This window comes from Staurois parvus, unplaced genomic scaffold, assembly GCF_062004578.1.
Source record: "Staurois parvus isolate SC_StPar_1 unplaced genomic scaffold, SC_StPar_1.0 ptg000131l, whole genome shotgun sequence".
In the NCBI taxonomy this organism is placed as follows: Eukaryota; Metazoa; Chordata; class Amphibia; order Anura; family Ranidae; genus Staurois; species Staurois parvus.
In genome coordinates this window covers 12,771,925-12,790,777 of record NW_028317927.1, presented here as the reverse complement: position 1 = coordinate 12,790,777, position 18,853 = coordinate 12,771,925, and the positions used below count along the sequence as shown (strand labels likewise).

Below are 18,853 nucleotides of genomic sequence, written 5' to 3'. Positions count from 1 at the left end.
GCTGTGACTTGCCAGTGTCATGGATTGTTCTCAATCATCGTCTGGGAAGACCAGGTGATGTCAATCTCAAAGGTTTTAAATGCCCAGACTCATCTGACCTTGCCCCAACAATCAGCACCATGGGTTCTTCTAAGCAGTTGTCTAGAAAACTGAAACTGAAAATAGTTGACGCTCACAAAGCTGGAGAAGGCTATAAGAAGATAGCAAAGCATTTTCAGATGTCAATATCCTCTGTTCAGAATGTAATTAAGAAATGGCAGTCATCAGGAACAGTGGAAGTTAAAGCAAGATCTGGAAGACCAAGAAAAATATCAGACAGAACAGCTCGCAGGATTGTGAGAAAAACAATTCAAAACCCACGTTTGACTGCACGATCCCTCCAGAAAGATCTGGCAAACACTGGAGTTGTGGTACACTATTCCACTATAAAGAGATACTTGTACAAATATGGTCTTCATGGAAGAGTCATCAGAAGAAAACCTCTTCTACGTCCTCACCACAAAAATCATCGTTTGAACTTTGCAAATGAACATATAGACAAGCCTGATGCATTTTGGAAACAAGTTCTGTGGACCGATGAGTTTAAAATTGAACTTTCTGGCCGGAATGAGCAAAGGTACGTTTGGAGAAGAAGGGGCACAGAATTTAATGAAAAGAACCTCTGTCCAACTGTTAAGCATGGGGTTGGATCAATCATGCTTTGGGGTTGTGTTGCAGCCAGTGGCACAGGGAACATCTCACGAGTAGAAGGAAAAATGGATTCAATAAAATTTCAGCAAATTTTGGATGGTAACTTGATGCCATCTGTGAAAAAGCTGAAGTTAAAGAGAGGATGGCTTCTACAAATGGATAATGATCCTAAACACACCTCGAAATCCACGGGGGATTACATCAAGAGGCATAAACTGAAGGTTTTGCCATGGCCTTCACAATCTTCTGACCTCAACATAATTGAAAATCTATGGATAGACCTTAAAAGAGCAGTGCGTGATAGACAGCCCAGAAATCTCAAAGAACTGGAAGACTTTTGTAAGGAAGAATGGGCAAAGATACCTCAAACAAGAAATGATAGACTCTTGGCTGGCTACAAAAAGCGTTTACAAGCTGTGATACTTGCCAAAGGGGGCAGTACAAGATATTAACTCTGCAGGGTGCCCAAACTTTTGCAGACGCCATTTTTTTGTTTTCTGTTATTTTGAAAGTGTAAATGATGGAAATAAAATCTAACTTTTGTTGACATATAATAAGAATGTCTAATCTGTAATTTGATGCCTTTTGGAGATTTTTCCATCTTTCCTTGGCTTCTTTATGCACATTAATACAAATTTTTAGCTGGGGTGCCCAAACTTTCGATCCCCACTGTACCGGTAAATGGTGTTCATACCACATATGTGAGGTATCGCCCCAAATGTTTTAAGGAGAGCAGTAATTATAGCACCAGGCCTCTTGTGTAACTCTAAACTGGAATGTTGTCTATGGAGATTTTTAAGTATTGTAGTGTGGCGCTGCTCCACTGGAATATGCAATTTTAAAGTCAAACATGTTGGGTATGTACAGTATATACTAAACATAACATCATCTTTTAAATTTTACAAAAAATGTGGGTATTATATAGTGTTTGTCTGCACTAAAATTCATTATAATTTATTTTTTCCCCAAAAAAAGTGCGTTTGAAAAATTGCTGCGCAAATACATAAAAAATTACAACATGCACAATTTTATTCTCTAGAGCATCTGTGTAAAAAAAAAATTCTAGCCAATAAATTGAAAATGCAGATATTTACCTGCATGAGAAGAGTGTCAACATTGGCCCAGTATTGAGGTGGTTAAAAAGTTTGAATTTGTTGGTATATCTAAACCTGTTACTACATCTAACACTCTCCTCCCCGCCCCTCCCCCCCTCCCAAAAAAAAGCAATGCTGCTGTCTAAAGGTTATTCTGTTGCTCTCTCATCTAGAGTGGGGGCACTTTAATACAGGACGTGTGTTACTGGCCAGATCATCGGGTGAAAACAGAGAGGAAAAAAAAGCCTAAAAAAGAAAACTAATGCAGCTACAACATCTAATCATTGGTAAGCTGCAATATATTACATTTTTAGTTTTGTGTTTAATACTGATTTAATGTCAGACAGGCATTGTAACATAAAATCAAAAGAACTACCAATGTGAACATTGAAATGTAGAACTCCGTTTACTGACCACCTTGTTAGAAGTAACACATAAAACTGTGTATTGCACCAAGAATGGTGTTTGCTGGAAAGCAGGTTTCTTTTTATTTAGCAAAGCGTTTAAAAAAACGGTTTTATCAGACGCAGTACAGAATCTATGGCGGCTATAGGCTTGCTCAGCAGAGTGGTACAGAAACATAAAGGGGGAAAATATGGGTAGATAGAATGTTTGAGAAATAGTAGGCTGGTTTATAGGGTTTGTATAGACATTTCCAGGGCTTTTTTTCAGTGAGAACACGGGGGAACACAGTTCCAGCACCTCCAGCACTGAATGATGTATTGAATGGCAAGGGGTACTAAGGTGTGCTGCAAGGTCTACTGATGCTGCCTGATGGGGTATCTATTTTTGCAGAAGGGGGGTCTATTGTTGCTGTGGAGGTCTTTGTTGCAGACGGGGTATCTATTGTCTATTGTAACTGGGGGTGAGTCTTATGTTGCAGGGGGTCAGTTGTTGCTGTGAGAGATCTACTGTTGAGGGGGTCTATTGTTGCTGACTGCTGGGGGCTCTATTGATGCTGGCTGCAGAGAGACCTGTTGTTGCTGGGGGAGTCTATTTTTGCTAAGGGGGATCTATTGTTACTGGGGGATCTATTGTTCTAAGGTGCAGGGGATCTTATTTACTGCTTTTCTTGTTATCATTAACAAACGCTATACACATTACTTAGCACCACAAAATGATACTTGGTTCTGTATTCTCTAAAAAGGGGTGCACTGGGAGGTGGGTAGGGGTGGAACCAAGGAACAGTACTCAGAGGTGGGTAGGGGCAAAGACATAGGTGACTCTGAAATGAGGAGTTCCTACACCTATTTGCTGAGAAAAAAGGCCCTGGGCATTTCCATTCCAACCCAGCACTGCTCGGACACGAGATGCTGCATTTGACAAAAAAAGGCTGCATTTCACCTGCTTTGCATACATTTCAATCGCACTTTCCGGATCTGCTGCATACAAAGAAAGGCAATACATGGCATTAACTGGTAATAAACCCAAAAGCAGAGGTGTGATATATTGCAGTTTTTCAATCCATGCATGTGGTGGTTGAAATAGGTTTCTTTTTAGGGATTTTTTTTCCTGTATGTTCACATGTTGCTTCGACAAGAAACACTTCTTGTCTTGTGGTGACTCCACTCTGGATGGAGGAGCCATGGAGACACATTTGGACAGCAACATTAACAATCAGGGAAGAGGGGAGTGTTAGAAGCACTTGCAGATTTAGATGGACTTGACAAAAAAATTAAAGCCAAACTTCAGCTATCAAGTTTAAGCACTTATAGCAACAGTTTTTCTTTCCTTTCAGCATAAAAGTTTTATACAAATTATGAAAAGCTGACCATTGTAACCACCCATTGAATGTTGGTTTGTCTTAACCCTCCAACTGCCACTTTTGCTGCAAACTTTGGCCTGTTAAAAGAAGTTGAAAAATAACAGATTTACTGGCAGGATTGCCATGTGAAAATAAAGGGAAAACGCCTAAAAATATATAATGAAGCCACTACCACATCCAGGAATTATAATAATTTTAATTTTTTTTTCAAAAGAATCCTACTAGTACTGTTGCCTAATATAAAGCTACGTGCCTATAAAAAAAGAATCACATGACAGTAACAAATATTTTATTGTAAACAAATATTTTTGTCATTTAAGAGGGATACAAATATACACGATCATAATATACAAGTATACATGGCTATGCGTATACTGAAGACACTAAGGCAGCCTTTCTCAACCTTTTGAACGCAGAGAAACCTTTGATATAACTTTCTGGTCTCAGGGAACCCCTTCTAAAAATGACTATCTACAATTCATGATACATTAGTGTGGTAATCAAGAGGTAAGAATGCTCCTTACACTTGTGGTCATTGGGAAGAATTAACCCCTTACAGATTGCTAAAAAGATCAATGAGAACCTACCTGAGAGGCAAAAATTGCTCATTGCTCAAGGAACCCCTGGCAACCTCTGGAGGAACCCTAGTTGAGAAACCCTGCACTAAGGGGTTGATTTACTTAAGCTGGAAAATGCAAAATCTGGTGCAGCTCTGCAGAGAAACCAATCAGCTTCCAGTTTTTTTTTTTTCTTTTTTTTTCAAAGCTTAATTGAACACGCTGCCATTGACTGCCATTCCATATCATGGTAAAACGCAATTCTAAGGCCTTTAGGGCAATTTCACAGCATTGTTCATACTGAACACTGACCCTTTCAAAATTTAATATTCACTGTCTTGGGATGGAAAAAGGGGATACGACTGAGAACCCTTTTGAAATTACATACTGTAGCATGAGGTCACGATCTTGATGTGACAACCATTTCAGCGTATGGGACATTTATCAGTTTTTATTTCATGGTTCGCACTCAGACACTGTTATGAAGGTACTGTTAGATAACGTTGGTTTCACTCTTGGAAACTTTCAGATATTCATTCATTGGAACTTCATCTACATCTTCTTGACCAGCACTACTAGAATCTGTTGAGAATGGTTTTACATTCTGAGAATTCTTGGGTCTGCAAAGCATAAGAAACCATGATTTGTAACCATGTCCTATAAACACATACAACAGAGGATCCAGGCATGTGTTCAGTACAGCTAAACATAATGTTGCCACAACAGTCCTCTGGAGGACCTTGTGTAAGCTGCATTCATCTGGGTGGTGGACTAAATAATGGAGATGGACAGTTCTCTGAATATGATATGGGAGAAAACTGACACAGCAAACAAGCAGAACTAAGACAATCATAGTGACCTGTTTTCGAATACTTCTTTTCTCCATAGGCATAGACATGATGTGTCTGATGAGTAACACATTGCTAATTACAATTATCAGCATTGGAAGAATAAATCCAACAATTAGAGCATAATAGTTCATGTACATTATTCTTTTCCATACCTGCACTATAGTGGGCTCAAAGCACCTTGTTAAACCATCCCGGGTAATAGTACCAGAAAGGAGGAAGGGAGACGTGCTAGCACAAGTAAAAATCCATACACAAGCACAGGTGATAGTTATTTTTTTCTTATTAACTGTTCCAGGATAAGCTATGGAGATGTACCGAAACACACTCAGGCAGGTCAAGAAGAAGATGCTGGAGTACATGCTGAAATAGAAGGAGAATGATGCAACCCGGCAGAGGATGTCCCCAAATATCCAGACTGCTCCCTTCAGATAGTAGGTTATTTTAAGAGGCAGGAAGATTATGAATATTAAGTCTGCTACGGCAAGATTTAGTAAACACATAGTAGAGGTGCCTTTCTTTTTTCTGATCTTGTAAAAGACGTATATAGCTGCTCCATTAAACAGAAGTCCAACAAAAAAAACTATGATATAAAGGGAAATGTACACTGGGTGCTTGAAATCATCTTCAGGAGGGCAAGGATGACTGGTATTGCTTTGGTTGCTATCACTGATATCCATCTAAAATAGGAAAATATAAAAGTTATGTTCAATATGCAATGGCCATGAAAATGCTGCATCATTATAATGCATACAGTGTAACTAGCACTGCAGAAAAAAATGCTCTCTAAAAAGTTGGTAGTTATAAAGACAGTTAAAACTTAAATCAAGCCTTGGAGGATCCAGTATAGTTTAGTGCCACTGGCTTATTAATAATTCTCCACAGAGCCAGGGCTTTTTTCTCAGAGAATAGTGCAGCCAGCAACAATAATCCCCCAGCAACAGTAGACCAGCAACAATGGACCCCCCACAAGAAAAAACTACCCTTCCGGCAACAATAGATCCACCCTAGCAACAATAGACCCCCAGGAGCAACAACTGATTTCTAAGCAGCCCATCACTAGGCCATCCAGAAGCCAGCAACAATAGACCCCTCCCTCAGCAGTAGATCCCTCCAAGCAACAACTGACAACTCAGCAACATAAAACCCACCACCAGCAAAAATAGATCCCCCACTAGTAATAGAAGATCCCCCCACTAAAATAGATCTCCTTTAGTGACAATAGATCCCCCAGCAGTCAGCATCAGTAGACCCTCTAGCACACCCAAGCACCCCTTGCTATTACATACATTCAGCGCTGGAGGTGCGTTCCCCGATGTTCCTGCTGAAAAAAAGCCCTGCACAGAAATGTATACAGAATACTCTCTAGATAGAGGAAAAGCTATACTGCAATAAAGAACAAAAATAGTGCACCAGCCTTGCGCATTACATTAGCGACAAACATTTTATTGAAGGATAAAACAGATGAGTACTCACAAATGGCACAATTTCATAAGCATGTGCTATTCAATACTGGACAATCAGACCGGAGTCATGTGTGAGTCCCAAATGAAGGAAAACCTACACTCTGCATTTATTATATGCTAGAGAGACTTGAAACGCCATCCGGATGTGATGCAAACCGTAACTGACGATCACGAAAATAGGAAGATGCGGCTGGAACTCACTGAGCATCTGTACTTCCGGTATTTCTCTTGAGAGTGCGTTCCACAGACACATGGCTAATTGACTTGTGTCTCTAAGAGCCATAAATGGCTATCTTCTCCTTTTTATCATGAAACACTTAGTTGGTATTTTCACATATACACATATTTATAAAAATAGTGGTTTGACTACTTTCCTGACCAAATTCATTCTAATATTATTGGGCGATATGGTACATACATCTCTCCATCTTTTATACATCTCGTGTATTTTCATCATGTATTTATTTGAATGAATGACCCATTGGAGGTTTTATTGATATATCTAAGTTTTCTTGGAATGTATAATTACTAAGTTGAAAGTTTGTATTTATTTTGTTCTGTTCAAGCATGCTGTATGTGACACTCCTCCCTCACTGATTTACCCAGCCCATTAATGGGAGTGAGTCTTAAACCATGTCTATATATAAGGGAGGCTGACATTTGGTTTATCTGGCTCTGAGGAAGAGGGGATCTCCCTTTGAAATGCATCAGCAATTTTATAGGGTCTTCCTTAATTTGGGACTCGCACATGACTCTGGTCTGATTGTCCAGTATTGGATCGCACATGCTTATGAAATTGTGATGTTTGTGAGTATACATCTGTTTTATCCTTCCATAAAATTCTTGTCATTGAAGTAATGAGCAAGGCTGGTGCACTTTCTTTGTTATTTATTGCAGTATTGTCCTAGGCTTCCCCAGCCTTTTGAAAAAGGCTGCACAGCTTTTAATCATCTGGTGGATATGTTTTCATGGAGGATGGTCAGTCCACTACTTCCCGATTTGGGTCTCTGAGCGCAGGAGGTGACTTTCTGTGTAGAAGAAAAGCTATGGTGGTTGCTAGAGCAGAAAGATATTCAAAACATGTCCACAGAACAAAGAGAGAAACAAAAAAATTAACAAACAATATAACCATTCTACGCTCAATTCAGACTTGTACAGGCATGGATGGAAGACATTAAGAAGCATGCACAAGTGCAGTTGTCAGAGGAGGGTTAAGGGGGCGAGGAGGAGGGGGGAGAAGGAGTGTGCATTCAGGCATTGGGTGAGAGTTTGTAGGTGGTTCTACAGGGGCACTGATGAACGCTGTGGAGGGAGCATGGAGTGGAGGTATGCAAAGCTGTAACATAAATATAACAGTAGGTTAATCTTACCAATGACTGGGATATAACATAAATGTGAAAGGTGCAAGGTTATAGATAGAGACAGTTTAATTCAGTATTAAAAACACTGTATGCACTAAATTCAGTAGACAGGTGGTCCCAAATTCCTTGGCCATGATTATCACCTCCCTGAAGCTTCAAAGGAAAGATCTAGCCAACTTGTCTGCAGGCCCAGCAGGGATCGAAGTCTGTGCACTCCGGAGGCTCTCACATTTCTACGACCATAGGTTTATGTCAAAGATCAGATGAATTTATTTTATCTCTTAGAAAAACTAAAATATTAATTGCAGAGAGATGAATAATTCCTTCTGATCATATACATTTTGGGGTACATGTACATGTAAAATGGTTTGTGTAGTGTACATAGAATCCAAGAGAAATACACAAAATGGTTATATGAGGCCTGATCACAACAGCCAACCTGTGATTGGTTTTGTTGTAATCGAACTGATGTACTGGTGTTAAAAATCCTATCCTCGACCCAGCCATCAAAACCATTCATGGCCCATTTATCCCTATTTACTTCGGAACACAAAACCATCCTGTGGGCTGGGAAGGGAACACCCCCCAGGGTTGATTGTCCAAGGGCTAAAGTCCAGTCCAAATCCATATCTCCATAAATCGAGGAACAGGACATATGGATGTTGTGATTCACACTGAGCTGGTCCAACTGGTGAATTGCGATAATTTCTGAAATGCTCCTGTCACAAAATAAACCTCGGTAAAAATGTTATTCCTGCTTTTATTTTTTATTATTATTTCATAGTGAATAGACAAATGCAGAATGTCCCTTTGTCTTTTTTGCAATTTTTTTTCTTTGTATATATTTATGCACTTCCCACTTTACAGATATTAAATTATAAAATGAATAAGCTGCTTCTGTGTACTAAGCTAGGACTCACATCACACCGTAATGTCTTTGTGCACGGTCCATAGTTAATCTAGCTGAAAAAAGACAAAAGTCCATCCAGTTCAACCATTAAAAAAAAGTTATAATCCTATATCCACAGCTGATCCAGAGGAAGGCAAAAAAACCCAGCAAAGCATGATCCAGTTTTGCTCCTGCAGGGGAAAAAAATTCCTTCCTAATCCCCTGAGGGGCAATTGGATATTCCCTGGATCAACTTTACCTATAAATGTGGCCGACTGACGACACCAGAAATCTTAAAAGACATAGTTGCTCACAGCAGCAACTGTAGCATAAAACCAAATCCCAGCAAGCATTCATTCTATATAAATCTGCTTTCTTAACATACAATTCCTCCCTCCAAGCTGCCAAACAAACCTACATTGTCACTCTTATTAATACTTTGTCATCCAGTCCTCATCGTCTCTTCTCTACTTTTAACTCTCTACTTTCTCCACCTCCACCCAGTAACTCACTGCTTACGAGATTTCAAATAATTTCAAAAACAAGATTGATGCAATTTGTAGGGGCATCTTCACTACACAGACATCTATCCCACTTAGCATACCTTATACTAAACCTCCCTCAACACTTTCCTCTTTTAACCTTGCTAGTACTGAAGAGGTCACTAAAGTTTTCTCAGAAGCCCGCCTCCCCACGTGCCCCCTAGATCCTGTCCCCTCTCAACTACTACGGTCACCCTCTTATTCTGTCCTATGCTACCTTGCTCACATCTTCAATCTCTCCCTCTCTAATGGCATCTTCCCCACCCCTCTAAAGCATGCATTGATCACTCCCATACTAAAAAAGCTCTCGCTTGACCCCACCAACCTGAACAACTTAAGACCCATCTCCCTGCTCCCGTTTACCTCTAAACTCTTAGAATGCTTAGTCTACAATCGCCTGAGCTCCTACCTCACTGACAACAAACCTTCTTGACCCTTTGCTGTCTAGATTTCTCTCACTACACTCCACTGAAACTGCCCTACTAAAACTCACTAATGATTTACTAACTGCTAAAACCAGTGGCCACTACTCCTTACTCTTACTACTTGACCTCTCTGCGGCTTTTGATAATGTTGACCATCCCCTCCTCCTCAAAAACTTCACTCTCTTGGCCTCCAAGACTCTGCTCTCTCCTGGTTCTCTTCCTACCTATTGCAGCGGTCCTTCAGCGTTACCTATAACTCTCTCTCCTCCTCTCCACTTCCTCTTTCTGTAAGGTGTCAGGACTCTAGGAATGACCAGAAAGGTGTGGACTGACACAGGGAAACACAGGTTTCAGGTATAGTATAATAATAGAGTTTATTATTAGCCACCCAGATATATATATATATAAAACGCACAGTGAACAAACCAACCTTCCACTAATCTTAGTAGGTGCAGGAACACAGGCGTAGTCAGGGCTGGAGAGGTGGAACGGTCAGGCCGGCCGTAGGGTTCTGTAATGACCGTTTGGTGGTACCTCTAGTGGTCCCCAGGACAGGATTCCCCAGGGCGCGGAGTCTAAGTCCCAGTCTGCTTATTCACCAGGGCCCCTGATGGTGGGGATGGACTTGGAGCAACGTGCGGGCAGCAAGGTACCAAAGGAGCAGGCAGAGAATGGTCAAGGTCACAAGCCGGGTTCAGTAACTCACGGGCAGCGCGGTACAGGGGATCAGGCAGAAGGATGGTCAGGCAAGCCAGGGGTTCAACAGGAGACGGTCAGCAGAGGTCAGGATCAAGCCGGGTCAGCAACGAAGCAGGAACACAAGATACCAGGTACAGAGGCTCATGGGAAAACATACACCAAGGCCCAGAGCACAGGCCTGGTCATGCCTTAAATACACCTTTCTGCAATCAGCCCCAGGTTTGGCTGATTGCAGGTGTGAGCTTCTGGCTGCTGAGAGCACCCGCTGGTCAGCTCTGGTACTGCAGCCCACACGGCAGGTGAGTCCCACCACCAGTGCTGAGTCCATTCCTGACATAAGGGTCCCTCAAGGTTCTGTCCTTGGACCCCTTCTCTTCTCCATCTACACCTTCTCCCTTGGTCACTTGATAAACTCCCATGGCTTTAAGTACCATCTCTATGCTGATGACACACAAATCTATCTTTCTACTCCTCACCTCGCCCATTCAGTCTCCTCTCGCATTACTAACCTACTAAGGGACATATCAGCATGGATGGAACTCCACTTCCTCAAACTAAATCTTTTCAAAACAGAGCTCATACTATTCCCTCCAGCCTGTGCCCCCTCCCCTGACTCCTCCATCAAGATCAATAATACAACCATCAGGTACTAGGTGTAATTCTAGACTCCCATCTGTTTTTTCAGCCCCAAATCCAAACACTGTCCAAATCTTGTAGACTTCACCTCTGCAACATCTCCAAGATATGGCCATTCTTAACCTCTGAAACCACTAAGCAACTTATTCACTCCCTTGTTATCTCTCGCCTTGACCATTGTGACTCCCTCCTCATTGGCCTACCTCATCGCAGGCTATCCCCTCTTGAGTCCATCATGAATGCTGCTGCCAGACTCATCCAACCTACTAACCGTTCCATATCTGCCATCCCTCTCTGCCAATCCCTCCACTGGCTTCCCATTGAATAAAATTCAAAACATTAACAATAACATAGAAAGCCATTTATAACTCTGCCCCAAATTACATTACCAATCTTGTCTCTTGCTGGGTGTGTGCCACTGAGGGCACGTTCTCGGAGGACGTCATATGACGCCCTCCCAGAACTGGATGCCCGTTCTGTAGCCATCATTCAGCTATAGCACAGTCAAGAAGTGGTTAAACGGCACTTTATTTCTTCAGTCTGTTAATTAGAGCAGTGGTTAATTTTTCACAGGTGTATATAACTCACTGTACAACTCTTTGAGCTTGCTCACTTAAAGTGGAATTTTGATAAAAGTGGTGAGTTAAAACCAAGAGTTGAAAACAGGAGTTAAAACAGAAGTCTTTTGCAAATCAATAAAAAGTTAATTACAAAAAAAAAATAGAAGTTTTCTGACCTGTAAATAACATCTTAACGGCTTGCCCTCCTGAGGATTTACCCCCCCCCCCCCTTCCAGACCAGGCCATTTTTTGAGTTATGGCACTGCTTTACTTTAACTGACAACGCTGCAGCCAAATTAAATTTACGTCCTTTTTTTCCCATGAAGCTTTCTAAGGCCGCTTAAATTGACAGCTTGTTAGTTTACATATCTGTCATAATTGACCTGTGGGAGAGAAGGGGAGGGACCTTCTATTGTTATTTAAGCAGCCTTAGACTGGAGGTGTGTGTCTTGAGAACGCCCTGTGGATGGGGCGAAGCGCGTCGACACACTTTTGGTCTGCCGTCCTGCGTCACTTCCGGTGAGTGGAACGCACGCCGAGCGGTTCGTTGCAAGCGGCCATTTTTGGAGCTGTATCCTATCATCCCTTGCTACAACCAGGCTGTGAGGTCTCTGTTGTGAGATGTGGAAGCAGTGGAACTCATTTTAGCCTATGGAGGCAATAAAATAGATGCTTTTACTCATCCTAACAAATGTGAGTGGTCTGGCAATTTTTACCAAATATTGCACTTTTTACTAGCAGTATTACACTATTGTATACTTCTTTCCCTAGCACTGCTGTGGAGTTCGTTGAGAGGAGAAGGCAGGAGTGAGTGGAAGAAAATACCTTATATCCTATATGGTGGGAAGGAGTCCTGAAAGCTTATAAAGGGGGCCTAGGAACCCATAATATCCTGAAAGGCACATTACTCACCATCATCTGGTGAGTGCGGTTGATGTTGGTTTTTCACTGGTGATTGGTGGAAGCATTATTTCGTTTGGATATTTGTTTTTCACAACTTATTGGGGAGAAAGGACTTTTCTTTTGGACACTTTAAGATGATTTGTTATATATTTTTTTGAAAGGTTACTTTAATTAAATAATTTTATTATTTCATATGTTTTATTGATTTTTACACTGTGTGATATTTAAAGCATTGTTTGAGTAGGGTGTTGATTTGTGCTGTTTTTTTGTTTTTTATAAACAGAATTGGCATGTACAAAGTCACTGGTTACTTGTGTCAGCTTAAATTAAGAAAAGACAACACATATCACAGAGTTTGAGGTAATGTTAGCAGGCCTGCTTTTCAGAAACTAGCCCGATACCTTCAACCTGAGGTAGCTTTACAGTTCCCAGTGAGCAGCGAGAACTATCAAACAGGTAGACTAGCTCACTTTAGGCCCTCAGGACCGGATGGCAGGAAGATAGCCTGAAATAAGAAAAGAGCTCTTTACCCAAAACAACCAATGTTTTCTTAAATGCAGTGAAGAGTCTACTGAGCGCATGATGGGGCCCAGTTGGTGCACAATAGGAGGAAGTGTGAACAATGGATCACTGAAGAACAATGCAATAAAGCAAAGGAAGAACAGCACTCTACCTTAAAAGCAGCAATTGACTTGTGTAATGCCCCTTTAAAGCACTACTCGCTAGTAGACCTAAAGCAGTGAGATGTTAATCTGGCAGAAGTAATTGTTGAGGAAGAGTAGCTCCTCTATAGACTGCAAGACTATTGGTGCAATGGGAGAAGGTTTCTTTAGAAGAGTAAGTTGATGATGGTGGTGACACAGCTGTAGTTCAGCCTGTGTAATGGCTGTCCTGCTATCAGTTCTGATGATAAGGCTGTGTTGAGTGCGGTCAAGCAATAGCGGCTGAAGGAACTAGGCCGCAACTTGTCATAACTATGTGCAATGTCTGCAATTGTGTGCAGGAAACTAACAAATATGGAGCAAGTGTCAGTGTTCCCTTTCTTTGGCAATGCTTGGGACTCTCTCTCCTGAGGAATGGCTTCTGGCAGTCTTCTCTCTACTCCAATGGAGCCTCAATGCACCCTCCAGTCCTTCCTGCAGCATCCCTTCCAGTCACCTGCTGGCAGATTAGCTTTCTAGACAATGCAACAAGGTCAGGTGCATTGCCTTGGCCAGTCACAATACACTGTCAGACAGAGCGCAGTGCAATGTTGGGTGCAGTGGGCGAATAGCCCGCCAAACGCCTTTACCATTTGTGTGTTCACCGAACACATGAAGGACCGATGTTCAAGTCGAACGTTTGACTCGAACATCAAGCACAACATTATGCTAGACATAAAAATACATATTCCAGTGTGGGAAACAGTTGTGTGAGAATTACTGAAGCTGTAATGGGAACTACAACAAAAGGGTCAAAGGGATTAATGGTTACATATTTCTATGTAAAGAAAAGAAGCATTATGAAAAAAAGTTGAACATAAGTCCATTCACATGCTGTTCATGCTGACTTCCTTAACCTCAATTTTTCTTTTAGGTTCAATATCTTTATTTATAACTAAAGTTTTTTAGTTTAACCACTTGCTCTCCAGAAGATTTACCCCCCTTCTTGACCAAGCCATTTTTTTGCGTTACGGAGCTGCATTACTTTACCTGACAATTGCACGGTCATACAACGCTGCACCCAAATTAAATTTATGTCCTTTTTTTCCCCACAAATTGAGCTTTCTTTTGGTGGTATTTGATTGCCTGTGCGTTTTTAATTTTTTGCGCTATAAAAAAAAAACAGACCGACAATTTTGAGAAAAAAACAATATTTTGACATGTTCAAAATATATCTTCTATTTATTTTCTTGCTGTGTCTCCAAAATGATCAGGAAACTAATGCATTTACTAATGAATGTCATACATTCTGTACTCAAATGTTAAACATTTACACACTTATATCTCAAATAATTTATATACTTTTAATTTCCCAATATAATTATATATCTTCATTCTCTTTAATCACGTAACTATTCTATGGTAAAGACAAGTGCAGCGCTATAAATGCATGTGATCAATAATGAACGCATGTAAAAACCAAAAAGTGCAAAGAATTGCAACAATGATGTAATATTGTAAATGGTGCTAAAATAAGTTCATAGAATCATTCCTGAATAATGGAATGTCCTTGGTGTGAGAGTACCAACTCAGAGAGTGCCTATGAATGGCACGTGTGGTCTCTCCGTGACGGACAGTAGTGCATGAACTTGTGAAAGGTAAACCACCCTTGGGACTGGTCTACACTCACCAGAACAAAAGTATTAATGTGTATGGGTTATACACATCACACATCTGGGGGTGCAGCGGTATGCTGGCAGTTATGGGTTAGTCATCCAGCTCCATCCATCCATCCATCCATCAGGGTGGGTGCCCAAATGGTCCTGGGGAGGAATTAGCTCAGCCACAGGAGCCAGAAAGGTGCTCAATAGTGTAGTACACTGTCACAGGGGTGGATGACCTTTCACGAGTTCATGCACTACTGTTCGTGGTTATATTTATCTTGTGTAATACCATTTTAGTAGTCTATATCATGTGACCAGCGCTCGCTCTATCATTTTCAAACAATGGAACTATTCTACATTATAACTCAAACTGTGTCTCCCACAGTGGTTTAGTGGTTAGAGCTCAGAACTTACAGCACTTGGGTCATGGGTTCTAATCCCAGTCATGGCTACATCCTAAAAAATGGAGATCAATTTTCTGGGTTGTGTCAGTGGCAGGAATATTGATCAAACAATTATGATTTTGCCTAATGACTAGAAAGTGGATGAATGTACTCTTCTGCCAATTAGGAAATGTGCAAGTTTCATGCCGTGTATATTTCATTGTAACTTTTTCTCTTTTAAATCTGTCTCCTTATACAACTTGACCCCCTCCCCCACCCCATCATCACCTGTCCCATATGCAAATCTATGGATCACCGCCCCACTCTTTAACTATCTATTTACTGATCAAGTGAATGTGTCTCATTTTCTATCAGCTACAGCTCAGATCTCACATTATTATACAATTGCTGATTGTATCTCACCACTAGTCTGATTGAATTCACAATTCCTGGTCAGTCCCGTTCCCTGACCTCTAATAAACTTTAGGGCCAGTTCACACTACATGTGTTTCAGTTGCTTTTTCGGCATCACAAATGCACAGAAAGAAGGTTATATGGTTGTCAATGTCATAGTTCACATCAGCACTTGCATTTTCAGTGCATTGCAGGTGCTGTAAACAAAGTTGACCACGCTGCATTGTTTCTGCACAGAACTGTACTGGAACACATTGAAACGTCCTTGAATGTACTAAAACGCACATGTCCCTAACTACATTGAATACAAAGAAAATAGAAAAAAATAAGTGGAAGGGATATAAAAATGCAATGTAAACATGTCCAAAACGCATCCAAAATGTACTGGAACACACTAAACATGCATGCCAAAAGGGCATGAAAAAAACCCATCAGGAACACATCTAGACTGTTTCTATAGTGTGAACCGGCCCTTAGGACTTGTTCACACCATTGGTGGTGCAGAAACGCATGCAAGAACACACATTTTCCAGCACAGCAAAGAAATGCAATGCCCTATGTAGATGTGCGCAGGTACCATGATGAAAACGTTGTTGCACCTACACACGTCTATTAAAAACAGCCCCATTCACAGCCACAAATACGCATGGCACCACACTACTGTGCGGTTAGGTGCGACACACTTGGAAAATAACATAAAAATAAGCCAACATGGCTAAAACATATCTTGAAAATATGGGGACTCTGATATCCGGCGACAGTCCGTTCACGAACGAGAAGCAATTCTGCACCCCTAAAACCAACATAGAGGAAAAGGATGGTCAAATTGCTGTGCTGCTTCCAAACCACCTCTGGCATGCCAGGGTCATTATGCAGGTCCTCGATGCCAGTTCTTGCCTGCGGCCACAAAATATCCACTGGCCACGAGTGAAGGTGAGTGGAGGACGTGAAGGTGGATTTCTACCAGCTTCAACCGCAAGCAGTACCACTCCTGAAAAATGAGAGCAAATAATCATTGACACGTCATCATGACAGTCAATTCTCAGTGCAGGCTATCTAGAGTGTCTTTCCTTTTTAACCATTTCAAGAGTTCAAGGAAACATTCTTGGAGCATCTACTGTGTTTGGAAAGGCCAAAGGTCCCCCCCTCCCCCAGGCACACTAATGCTTATGCAGGCCATAGACGGGGAGAAAAACGGCCGATTTTTCTTTTAAAAAATGAAAAATTGGTTGTTCAAGCGGCCGACGTTACCAGCAATGGTAAAAAAAAAATCGGCCGATTTTCATCCCATCTACAGGCAAAAAGTGTCTCTGCAGAGAGCTCCGCTATTTCTTTGACAGTTCCTTGACATTTACAGCGGTTGCAACAATGTATCTATTTGTATCCATTTAGGATACAGATGTTTTTATTCGGAAACAAATAGATACAATGTTGCAACCGCTGTAAATGTCAAGGAACTGTCAAAGAAATAGCGGAGCTCTCTGCAGGGACACTTTTTGCCATACTGGAATTCCTCTCATTTTTCATCCTTCTTCTTCTTCTTCATCATCATCCTCTTCTTCTTCTTCATCATCATCATCATCCTCTTCTTCTTCATCCTCTTCTTCTTCATCATCTTCATCCTCTTCTTCTTCATCATCTTCATCCTCTTCTTCTTCATCCTCTTCTTCATCATCTTGATCATCATCATTCTCTTCTTCTTCATCATCATCCTCTTCTTCTTCTTCTTCATCATCATCTTCTTCTTCTTCATCATCATCATCATCCTCTTCATCATCATCCTCTTCTTCATCATCTTCTTCTTCATCATCTTCTTCTTCATCATCATCATCATCATCATCCTCTTCATCATCATCCTCTTCTTCATCATCATCTTCTTATTCTTCATCATCATCCTCCTCTTCATCATCATCATCTTCTTCTTCTTCATTTATTTATTTATTTATTTATTTATCGTGTTTATATAGCGCCAAAGGGTTTGCTCAGCGCTGTACAATAGGGGGGGACAATACATGAAACAGAACAGTAACATCAAACAGTACACAAGGGGTTAGAGGGCCCTACTCTTTCGAGCTTACAATCTAGGAGGGAGGGGGTAGAGGCACCGGAGGAAGCGGCTGTGGGGGATGAAGTGGTAGGAGGAGGGAAGGGCAGCGGCTGTTAGGTGAGGGTGGGGTAGGCTTCCCTGAAGAGGTGGGTTTTCAGGGAGCGCCTGAAGGTGAGGAGGGACGGTGACAGTCTGATGGATTGGGGTAGTGAGTTCCAGAGGATGGGGGAGGACCTGGAGAAGTCTTGCAGTCGTGCGTGGGAGGAGGAGACCAGGGAGCAAGATAGAAGAAGGTCCTGTGAAGAGCGAAGGGTACGGGTAGGGTGGTACCTGGGGATCAGATCGGTGAGGTAGTTAGGGGCAGTGTTGTGAATGGCCTTATAGGTCAGGGTGAGCAATTTGAATTTAATGCGTTGGGCAATGGGGAGCCAGTGGAGGGAGAGGCAGAGGGGGTGGCAGAGGTGGAGCGGCTGGTGAGGTGGATGAGTCTGGCCGCTGAGTTCAGGATGGTCTGAAGCGGGGAGAGCCTGCACTGGGGTAGGCCGGTGAGGAGGGAGTTGCAGTAGTCCAGGCGTGAGATAATCAGGGAGTGTACTAGTAGTTTAGTGGTGTCTGGGGTAAGGAAGGAACGTATCCTGGCGATGTTCCGGAGGTGGAGCCTGCATGTGTTTGTGAGAGATTTGATATGAGGTTGAAAGGAAAGGTTTGAGTCCAGAATGACGCCAAGGACCTTGGCTTGGTGGGCGGGATTGATGGTGGTGTTGTTGGTAGTGATGGAAAGGATGGGGGGGGGCGCGGGCTGGGGGGAAGATGAGAAGCTCGGTTTTGGAGAGGTTGAGTTTGAGGAAATTGAGCGACATCCAGTCAGAGATGTCGTTTAGGAGGTGAGTGATGCGGGCGGAGAATGAGGGGGTGAGGTGAGGGGTGGATAGGTAGATTTGAGTATCATCAGCATAGAGGTGGTAATTGAAGCCGTGGGAGTGTATGAGTTTGCCAAGGGAGGAGGTGTAGATGGAGAAGAGAAGGGGTCCAAGGACAGAGCCCTGGGGGACCCCAACAGAGAGGGGGAGAGAAGGGGAGGTGGCACCATTGTAGGTGACACTGAAGGAGCGTTGGGATAGATAGGACGAGAACCAGGAGAGAGCGGTGTCTCTGATGCCAAGGGAGAGTAGTTTATTAAGGAGGAGGGGGTGGTCGACTGTGTCAAAGGCCGCAGAGAGGTCTAGGAGGAGGAGGACAGAGTAGTCGCCTTTGGCTTTGGCGGTTAGT

The 18,853-nt window shown here is 42.1% G+C and overlaps 1 protein-coding gene across 1 annotated transcript in view; it reads right to left on the bottom strand.

Moving 5' to 3' along the window:
• Positions 1-3,823: 3,823 nt before the first annotated feature.
• Positions 3,824-18,853, bottom strand: part of LOC149466400 (cysteinyl leukotriene receptor 2-like) — a 36,747-nt gene continuing 21,717 nt past the window's right edge. The window contains exon 3 of the mRNA XM_089672633.1: positions 3,824-5,634. Coding sequence (XP_089528759.1) covers positions 4,600-5,634 — 1,035 coding nt within the window. The 3' untranslated portion in view covers positions 3,824-4,599. The remainder of the gene's footprint in view (positions 5,635-18,853) is intronic.